Consider the following 11,383-nt stretch of genomic DNA (forward strand, 5'->3'; position numbering starts at 1 on the left):
TGTTCTCATACCGTATCTCTCTTGCCAAATTCATAATCGTGATGAACTATTATACATGAATGATACAAAAAAAACAGACATGTCTGACTTTCATTTTTTTTCAGCCTCTGGGTAAAATGTGTTGCACAATATGTGATCAGATGTGCATAATATGCAGCTGTATTATTATGGTTATTTTATTGTTTTAGAGTAAAGTTTCAGTGTTTTTGTCAGAACAAGTGCAAGAAGTCACATGATTCACATTTATTCAACAAAGGGCCCAAAGAAAATATGTACTTTTTAAATATAGGGTTTCACACACACGTTAAAAACAGTAATTGGGTTTGACGTTAATAAGTGACATAAATGTTTAAAAGCATATTGTAGGCTAAGTGTGCAGGTCATTTTCCGGATGTTTCTCTTTCTCTTTAAAGCTATACAGAGTGTTCAGGCTGTTTAAATGTGTGAGATCCCTGAGTGCTTTGTTCAGTGAGCGGTCAATAAACAATCCTAAAAAGGCCCTCACTCGCTCTCTTTCCTTCAGGATAAACTTATAAAGTTAGGATAGTAAAAGACTAAAGAGTTTCTAAAAGTTCTCAAACAACCTGACTTGTAAAATAATATCAATTTAGAAAGTCGTAAATCCAGTCTGTAGTGAAGTCATAGTTTGTCAGTTATGTGTATGTTAAAGAGGGTGAGAGAGAAGACAAGGCGGGGTCTGTGAATCTGTGTACGAAAGAGATCACTGATCAAGTGCATTACTTCACAACTCAGGAGGCTCACAAGGCTTCAGGATATAGTACTGCATATATAAGTATTCATTTTGTTCTAAAAAATATATATTTTTATTTTAAAAAACTTCAAACAGTTTTGTTTGTTCTGAACATATGTCATTATGATTTAAGATCAAATTCTGTATTTTATTGGAGAGAGAGCATATAGTGTATAATGGCACAGCAAGTGTTGCTTTACTTTGACTTGCAAGAAATGAAAGGTAATTCTGTGTAGACATCTATATATGGTAGAGGAAAAGAGAGAAGCTATCAGAAATAACACAGAAAACATGGAGACATACACAATCCAGGATATGCTTATCAATTCCACTGATATTTATAAATTATTGTGTGGATTGGGAATCGGTAATGCATCGGACTGCAAGAATGACAGTGACGCAAGATCTGAACCAAAAGGTAAAACATATTTTTATTCATTTCTTATGGCCTCTTTGGTTTTACCTGTCTTTACATACATACAGCTCTGTGTAGAAAATTTCAGGTAACACTTTATGTAACTTCATTAGCTAACATGAATTAACAATAAACAAACTTCACTGAAAATAATGGTCAAAGTATGATACCAATATATTTTTGAAATACTAATCTGGGTACTGAGGTACTTAAAACTCTTTAGGTACAAAAGTGTACTTTTTGAAAGGGTACAGCGACAGCTACATATTTTGACCATTTTTTCTGACTTTTTTATTTATTAACCTTACTGATACATATGTTAAAACTAAAGTTGTAACTACTTTTTAAAGTTGTACTACATTTACTGTTAACACCAGTAAATGAACAAACAATGAAAATGTGTAGCTACTGACATCCCAGGTAAAAAAAAGTAGTACACTTCCATAGTGTACTTAAATTGCTTTATTTTGCACACTAATTTTTTACTTAATATATCTAAAAATTCATCTTTAGTACTTCTTAAGATGTTGTTAAGATGATCTAAGTCTACTTATTTGTGCTATTTTGAGATGAACTTTTAACATACTATCTCTGTATTAAAAAATGTATTTAGTTCACACTAAACTTGAACTCAACTTTTATACAAAGTGGTACCTAAATAAATTTTTAGCACATTTTAGTTCATATTTATGGTGTCTCAAAATAGCAAAGTGAAGTACACACAGATGATCTTAAGAACATCTTAAGAAATCATAAAGATGATTTTTTTAATATTAAGTACAAAAATAAAGCACTTTAAGTACACTATGGAAGTGTACAAATTTTTCACCTGGGATTAACTAACAATACGACTTATTGACTTAATGTTACCAAATGAGACCTTATTTTAAAGTACCACAGAAATGATATTTACTGTTTAATAATTATTTTCTTTCTTCTCTTTAAATCTCAGATATGAACCACACGGTACGGATTGTACTGTATGTTATCATTTTCCTGTTGAGTTTCATAGGGAATAGTCTCATTATCACAGTGCTGGTGCGTAACAGGAGAATGAGGACGGTCACCAATCTGTTCCTGCTGTCTCTGGCCATCAGTGATCTTATGCTGTGTCTCTTCTGCATGCCCTTCACTCTCATCCCCAACATCATGAAAGACTTCATCTTTGGCAAAGGCATGTGTAAAGTGGCCACGTATTTCATGGGTGAGTCAAATTCATGTTGTAGTATGGGATTTTTCTGCATCTGTCAAGTAGAATAGTTCAGTGTGTGTCCATCCCACTTAAAAACAATGTATATTTACACCAAAAGTCACAGTTATTGTTTAAAAGCCTACTTAATTTAAAGGTAGGCCTATACAGTATAGTTCACCCAAAAAATCTGGGATCATTAACTAACCCTCAACCTGTAAAAACATCTTTGGTCTTCTGAACAAAGATGAAGATATTTTGAAAATTTTTAATAACCAAACAGATGTGAGGCACTATTCACTTTCATAGTCTTGTTTTTACTTGTCTACTTTTTCCCTACTATAGAAGTCGATGGTGCCCCAGATCTTGGTTACAATTTAAAAAATAAAATGTCATTCAGCAGAACAAAGAAATGTAGAAAAGTTTATACTTAAGTGTGAGTAAATGATGACAGAATTTCAAAATTTTGGTGAATTGTCCTCCATTTAATGGCATTACCTATCCTAAAAAGCAAATTCTACAATCTTTTTTATATTGTTAAAGGTCATTTTTAGATGGCACTTACCTAACACTAATGATATCATTGTGGCCAAAACTGTTTTGTAAGGCAACCATATTATTCAGACCTTGTTTAAAGAAATATTCAATAATGCGATTAGACTCTGTGTGCACTAAAATCTCTGTACGGACATGTTGTACAGACAGTTTATGATAAAAAGATAAAAGTGAAAGTTTATGAACTAAAAACTTAGTGCTATGCATTTAGTTTCATGAAAGTGGGTATAGTTAGCAAATAGCAAATAGCCAAGAGAAGCAAAACTACACTGCAAAAAATTACTTTTTTTCTTAGTATTTTTGTCTTGTTTTCAGTAGAAATATCTAAAAATTCTTAAATCAAGATGTATTTTCTTGATGAGCAAAATGACCGAAGAAAATAAGTCTAGTTTTTAGAAAAAAACTATAAAATTGAAGTGAATTTGTGCTTAAAACAACCAAAATTATCTTCCAATAGGGTGAGAAAATTTTGCTTAAATTAAGTGTTTAAGAAAAAAGAAAACTTATTTTTAGATTTTTTTTTCTTACCCCATTGGCAGATATTTTTGCTTGTTTTATGCACAAGCTCACTTAAGTTGTAGACTTATATGTAGATCTTAATTTAAGAATTCTTAGATATTTTTACTGAAAACAAGACAAAAATGCTAAGTAAGAAAGTCATTTTTTGCAGTGTAGATGCTAAAAAGTGAAAGTTGGATTAACTAAAAAATTTACATCAATTAGTAACAACTACAATATTTAAATTTGTTCAACAGAATTTTTCTAACTTTCAGTGAAAAAAATTAAGTTGAAAAAGCTTAATTTTGTATGTGTTACCAAGTAATTCCAAAAATTTTAACCTTTAATTTTCTTGAAGTAAAAATGTAAGTTGACAAAGTTTTTTTTTTTAAGTGTTACCAATTGAAATAAAATTGTTTAAGCAGATCCAACTTTCACTTTTTACAGTGTAATGTCCCCACTACATTCCTTGTCTGCATTTTATATTAGGGGACAAAAGTTCAGAACAGGTTGTCTATGCTTGTTTGAAGACCACACTGCAGTGTTTTATTTTGTTTTATGCCCCACATTTACAGTAACATGAACAATTTATATCCATGTTGAATTTATTGTACAGTTGCAATTGTGCAGTTTAAACAATTTAGTAATGAGACAATGTCATTGTGTAATTTCTCAATGTGTGATGTGTCAACTTGTTTTTATGTGTTTGCATTGTGTTATTCTGTTATACGTTACAGGCCATGATAAAGCTGAATTAATTTACAGCCTCTCTGTGTATATCTTAACATTCAGACTAAACATATTGTGCTTGCTGTTGGTTATTCAAAAGAGCTTGGTGTCTTACTGGTTACAAAGGATGCAGTGTTGCGGCAATAAAGTGCCAAAATCCATTAACTATACAAACAATTCATACCTGTGTTATCATGGCTAAGAGTTAGTTTGTTATGAAGTGTTTCTGTCTCTGTAAGTGGAGGCAGATGTTTCCATGTTTCGGTTTACTGTTGTTTACATACACTTATATAGGTATTAGCCAATATTTATTTCTGCACAATGTACAATTTTGTTCTTTGTGTACGATACGCAGGCATTTCGGTAAGCGTGTCCACATTCAACCTTGTGGCCATCTCTTTGGAACGCTACAGTGCCATCTGCAAACCGTTTGCTTCTCGCACCTGGCAGACAAAGTCGCACGCAGCGAAAGTCATCACAGCTACTTGGGTCGTATCTTTTCTGCTCATGTTACCTTATCCGATAGGAAGCACGCTGGTGCCTTTCATACGCAGTAACAACAGCACTGGCAACATGTGCCGATTGGTTTGGCCAAGTGATGTCATGCAGACCTGGTAAGATTTTTAAGACTGAATGACTTTTTTATTCTGAGGAATAAACGGATGTAGAAATATTACAATTCTGTCATTATTTATGTTTAACTTGTAATGCTATGTTGTAATGTTATTCCTTTAAATATTTGAACAAACAAAGCTAGTTTACTTTATTCAGAATGTCATCGCAAAACATTGATTCCAATACTGGGGATGTTTGCGCTTGTCTTGTTTGACCACTGACCTTTCTAAAACTTCTTAGGAGCGTTTTACTTTTGCTGATTCTCTTCCTTGTTCCTGGAATCATAATGATGACAGCGTATGGCCTCACTTCACTCGAACTCTACAAGGGAATCAAATTCGAAATGGCCAATAGGAAGTCAAACAGAGGTATCCTAGACTTTCTAATCATTCCATTCATGGGATTTTAGTGCCACATAAAAAGAAAAATCGGTAACACTTTACTTGAAGGGGTGTTCATAAGACTGTCATGACACCTTCATAATCATTACATGACACGTGCTATGAACATAAAGGAGATTTTATGCACAATTATGACAACTGTCATTAAGTGTCATTCGTTTGTCATTTTTAATGCAAAGATGACATTGTTTGAGATGTCTTTGTTATGACAGCTTGACATTAACAAATACATCATAAGATGACATTTTTTGAGATGCCTTTGTTATGACAACTTATTACACGGCTCTCTGGAATGCTTGATTCTGATTGGTCAGTTGAGACATTTGCAGGTTCGTTCTTTTCAAATAATAACCGCTCCAAAGTAATAGCCGGTACTACTTGTACGAGTAAAATCGCTCCGCGCCAATAAAGATCAATAAAGATTACTGTTTGGCGCCATCTTGTGACAAACACTGGACAACCACGACAAGATACAGACAGCTTACTGAGACTGAACTTGACAAAATAGAGCATGACAGCTACGAAGCCAACACACAAAAAAATACAGAATGGGCATTAAAACTTCTCTAAGACTGGCTAAAAGAGAAAAAATGGAGACAGACAAGTATGAAGCAGAGGATCTTAATAAGGTATTACGATCATTTTATGCATCTGTGCAAAGTTTCGCGGAAGGATAAAAATGTTAATTTAAAACAAATATGCCAATAAAATGTTTCAAATTCATATTCATGTCCGGTTTTTTTCTTATGTGACAAGTAGCCGTGTAATAAGCGGGCGTCGGGTCCTGATCACACTGTCGGGGCTTATTTCCCGATAACTACCGGCTGCCTCTACATTATCCCTTACATAACTGACCACTTTTTACCAGTGATACAAATTAAATTTGTCAGTAAAATGTCATTAAGTGTTAATACTCTGTCAATAGTTTTATAACAGCATCATGAATATTTTTCTTGACCTACAGGGGTACCAATATCATTTGTCATTAAAATGTCATTAAAGGACAAGTTTGGTATTTTACACTTAAAGCCCTGTTTTCAGATAGTGTATGATGAAATATAACAGTTTTGACTGAAATTTGGACATAAGATGCTGGCCCGAGAATTTTCGGGTGTTTGTTGTATCACCCTACCTCTACAATGGCTGCAAAGGTGCACTGGAACAATCATTCCTAAAATGCATTAAACTTTTGTTTACAAAGACGTGAAACTCACCGAGTGGTCAGGGGTGTTCACTGATATGCTCACACAAAAATCGCTGCAAAAGATGCTTTCCAACAGCTGTTTTATCTTAGTTTTTGTCCAACTCCATTGATTTGTATTAGATGTGCTGTGTGGTACGGTATTACTCTGCACCGGGAATTTTGTTTATATTCTTGCAATTGGCAAAGGTGGATTATCGCCACCAACTGGGCTGGAGTGTTTATTATTCAAGCTCTCAATGGAAGAATGTACGGGTGTGAGGCTTTTGGGAAAATAAGTCCACAAGTTTACAACGAATGGTAAAACACCTGTTGGAAAGCATCTTTTGCAGCGATTTTTGTGTGAGCATATCAGTGAACACCCCTGACCAAAGAGTTTCACGTCTTTGTAAACGAAAGTTTAATGCATTTTAGGAAGGATTGTTCCAGTGCACATGTGCAGCCATTGTAGAGGTGGCAGGTGATACAACAAAAACAGGGCTTTAAGTGTAAAATACCGAACTTGTCCTTTAAGTGTTACTACTCTGTCAAATAGTTTTATAACAGCGTCATGAATATTTTTCTTGACCTCAACTACAGTGATACAAATATAATTTGTCATAAACATGTCATTAAGTGTTAATACTCTGTCAAATAGTTTTATAACAGCATCATGAATATTTTTCAGTTCATTATTTTTTAAGGTTCCTCTAGGTGTTTAAGAAATAAAATCAATCATCCAATAATAATAATAATTTATTGCATTTGGAAACCCATTTACCTAAAATTAAAACAGAACAATAATGGGTTAAACCATACAGCGTTGGGTCCATATCACCGGAAACCAGTTAATTATCAAATGGTTTTTTTCTTCTACATCAGAAAATTTTACAACCAAAATTATGTATCTATAGTCACGTAGTTTTTTTATTCTTTTTCGTGATACTGTCACGAACTTCCGCGTTTTTTCGTGATTGTATCACGAATTTCTGTTTATGTGTCATTGTCACGTATTGGTTACTCAACTGCTTTTTCCTATTTTTAAACCATTGTCGGTTCGGTTTAGGGTTAGATTTGGTGTTTGCGTTAGGAAGTCACTTTAAGTATTGGTTTATACTATTTTTTCGGATCGATTTTTTACATTTTCTGATTTTTAAACCATTGTCGCCTGGTGTTAGGGTTATAGTGGGGTTTGGGTAAGGATGTCATTTTATGTAAATCTAACCCTAAACCGAAGTGACAATGGTAAAAAAAATAGGACAAAACAGTTGAGTAACCAATACGTGACAATGACACATAAACAGAAATTTGTGTTATGTTCACGAAAAAACGTGGAAATTTGTGACAGTATCACAAATAAAAAAATAACGTGACTATAGGTACGTAATTTCGTGAGACTGGGCTGGTATTGTGTACATAGCTTAAGTTAAGTATAATGTTTTGATGTGTCTGTTGCATTATGTAAGTTATTTAAAATTACTTGACATAGTATTAACAATTGTGTAATTAACTAATGACAAGTTCAATTTGTACCACTGTAGTTGAGGTCAAGAAAAATATTCATGATGCTGTTATAAAACTATTTGACAGAGTATTAACACTTAATGACATTTAAATTACAATTTAATGTTATGTCAACCCATTAAGCTAGGTAGTTCCTTAAGTTTGATAATCATGCCATGTCATGTTTATGACAAGTTATGATGTATTGTTTTATGTCAAATTGTCATAACAAAGACATCTCAAACAATGTCACATATGAATTAAAAATGACATAATTGAACAAATGACACTTAATGACAGTCATAAATGTGCATAAAATCTTCTTAATGTTCATGACACGTGTCATGTCAGTCTTATGCACACCCCTTTAAGTAAAGTGTTACACAAAAATCTTTCAAAGTTATAAGGAGGATACACTCAAAAAAATGCGGGGTTATTTTCAAAAGCACAGCTGTTGGGTTAAACCCAGAAAATATTTATATTTGACCCAACAAATGGGTTAAAACAACTCGACATATAGGTTAAATTACAACCCAATCAACTTTGCTTGTCCCTTTTGACCTAACACTGGGTTGAAAATAACCCTGCATAAGTTACTTTAAAGCATGGATTAAAAACAGTTTTTTTGACTATAACGGTTTAATCGTATTGTTAGATTGTTAAAACAATTACGACCTTTATGAAATAACACTTAATTTTTTTGCATACTAGAGAAAGAATACAGCACCGCTAGCCTGAGACATGGCGACAGTGATGGCTGCTACTTCCAGGCATCAAAGAGGAAGCGTTCGGATGCCTCGAACCCCAGCCCGAGCAATTCAAAAATCAAAATCGGTAGGGTTTGCAGCAACAGCTCTACGGCAAACCTCATGGCCAAAAAGCGTGTCATACGCATGCTGCTGGTGATCGTAGGGCTTTTCTTCCTCTGCTGGACGCCCATCTTCGTCGTCAACGCCTGGCGGGCGTTCGACAGACGTTCAGCCGATCGTCTTCTCTCCGGAGCGCCGATATCCTTCATCCATTTGCTGTCCTACACCTCTGCTTGCGTCAACCCCATAGTCTACTGTTTTATGAATAAGAGATTTAGACAAGGTGTGTTGGCGACTTTCAATTGCTGTAGGGCTGAACCGGATGATATGAGCAGAGGCAGCAGCCGACGAAGTGTCGCAGGGGCCGGAACGCTATTTGGAACCGGAGGTGGCGGCGGCAGGACCGGACAGGCTGATGGAACCTGTGGAACGCTTACAAGGCTAACCGATAGTAGTAGTCGAGGGTCTGCACAAGCATGAAGAAAACAATGGATAATGACTTTAACATTGCACCCTGAAAACACTTACCAAGAACTAGGACAAGAAGAATAGGATCTCAGTAACAAAACATGAATGAGAAATGTGACAAATACTCTTGCCAAACAGTCTAAAGTCATCAGTTTTAAGCTTAACAAATGACTGATTGATGCTGATTGAATATATACTGCTGATGACAAATGAGAAGTCCAACAAGGAGACGATGGCTGCCAAAAGCACTGAAATGCTGACAGAATCCAGTGCTCAATGTTATAGACATGTCGGAATTAAATAAACAGCGACATCAAATGAAACCGGACCGCTGCCATGAGAGAGGCTTCAGTACCCATTAGGGCTTTGAATTATAAACGTTGGGTTTTACAATATGACTTAAGATTTTATGGCTCGTCTTGTCTCGACCATTTTCTGGCCCACCTACCATTCGCTGTGAGAGCCGAATCTCTTTGGTCGTCTTAAATTTTACGCTTAACTTGAGTGTGAAACAGACAAAACTATTGTCATTTACTCACCCTCATGTTCTTACAAGCCCAAATGACTTACTTTCTTCTGTTGAACAAAAAAGGAGATGTTACGCAGAATGTAAGACTCAGTTTACATTTATTTTATGGAGTGAAAAGGGGGGGGGGTTCAACTTGTGCTACATTAAAGAATGAAGTCATATATTCTCCTTTTTAAGTTAACTATCCATGTAAGTGTGTGTGATTGCTTGTTTGATCTGTAAAAGCAATCTTGTCAGCATCCGAGCTATGTCAGTGCTGCATTAACCGTTTTCTAGGTAAGCACAGAGTAATTTCGTTATCTTGTGTGTTAGTCCAAACATACTGTTTGTACACTGTGTCTAGAGTCTATCCTTATCACAGCATGAGATTTTTCACACCTGTTGCTCACTTCAAAGGGACTACCCAAGGCTGCTTCACACATCTGGACTATTTTCACCAAAGTACAAGTGGTTATACAATGACTATTGTGTTTGTTAATAACTTTCATACGTCTTCGTTTTTTATTAACTTTATTGTATGTGAGATGAACAATTTCCTTTTTAATTTATCAGCACACTCATAAATGAATCTTGCACGTTTCCTGGCACACATATTTGTCTATACTCACTGAAAGTGAAAGATAAAGGGGCAGTTTCCTGGACATTGTTTAGATTAGGCCAGGCCAATGATTTAGTGATATATATATAAATAGTTTTTACAAACATGTATTACAAAAAACATTACAAGTGTGCCTCTTGAGGCAAGACAATGGCACTGATATATTTAAGGATATGTCAGCAAGCTGTTTTTAGCTCAAACAAGAATTCTAGACTCAAGTCCTTTCCAGGAAACCGCCCCTAAAAATTGGATTAACCTAAAAATATTACTTCAATTGGTACCATCTAAAACCTTAATTTTTTCACTTTGAGTGTAACTTTTTTTAAGGTGTTTTCAATTGAAGTAGTTTTTTAAGCAGATCAAACTTTCACTTTTTACAGTGTAAATTGTAAAATCTCTTGGTATAGACATTTAAATAAGATTTTGCACAGTGTAAAATATTGAATATACATAATATTGTTCAAATATTGCAAATTTAATGGATTCATAACCAATTAAATACAGATGGTAATATATGGAGATTCAGTGCCTATTAATTGACTATATAGCAGCTAATACATTATTATTTAAGGACAACTTTGACTGTGGATAAACGCACATACAATATTGTGCGTCAAAGTATTTTCATTTCTGTTTCAGAATTGGTAACATTTTTATTTTACATTCATATGAAGAGTTTGGTTCCAAAACACAATAAATCCATTTTGACTAATTTCGGTAAAAATGTGTTTTCTATACCAAGAAAGTGCCAAGATGAAAACCACTATTTTCTTTTACAAACTCTCACATAGCATCTTTAGGTTATAATAACATAAAAAATTCAAATACATAATTATATTTTCAAAGATTTATTATAAAAACTGATGATTTTTTTCTGCAAAATGCAATAAATCCAAGTTTTTTTCAAAATGCTATAAATCTATTAAATCAATATATAAATGTGCATTCATCTTTGCCATGTTATTTTCATTTAGTTGACTAGTGGTATCACTGATAAAAAAAGTAAACATTAATGGCATTAATCAAAACACTTACTTTGTCATATTAATATCACTGTCATTGCTGCTGTCATCCTTGGGACGTCGTCACTAAACTTTTTTGACAGCGATCAGCTGTAAATTTTTTTGGTCCTGCTCGATTTTC

The 11,383-nt window shown here is 34.2% G+C and overlaps 1 protein-coding gene across 1 annotated transcript; it reads left to right on the forward strand.

The window, feature by feature from the left end:
- The first annotated feature begins 92 nt into the window (after window positions 1-92).
- cckar (cholecystokinin A receptor) lies at window positions 93-11,016 on the forward strand. The gene is made up of 5 exons (XM_065289045.2): window positions 93-1,169; window positions 2,119-2,370; window positions 4,493-4,751; window positions 4,993-5,120; window positions 8,548-11,016. The coding sequence occupies exons 1-5, from the start codon at window positions 998-1,000 to the stop codon at window positions 9,123-9,125; spliced, it is 1,389 nt and encodes a 462-aa protein (XP_065145117.1). The 5' UTR covers window positions 93-997; the 3' UTR covers window positions 9,126-11,016.
- The last annotated feature ends 367 nt before the right edge of the window (window positions 11,017-11,383 follow it).

The sequence above is a fragment of the Paramisgurnus dabryanus genome, chromosome 2 (assembly GCF_030506205.2).
Source record: "Paramisgurnus dabryanus chromosome 2, PD_genome_1.1, whole genome shotgun sequence".
Taxonomy (NCBI): domain Eukaryota; kingdom Metazoa; phylum Chordata; class Actinopteri; order Cypriniformes; family Cobitidae; genus Paramisgurnus; species Paramisgurnus dabryanus.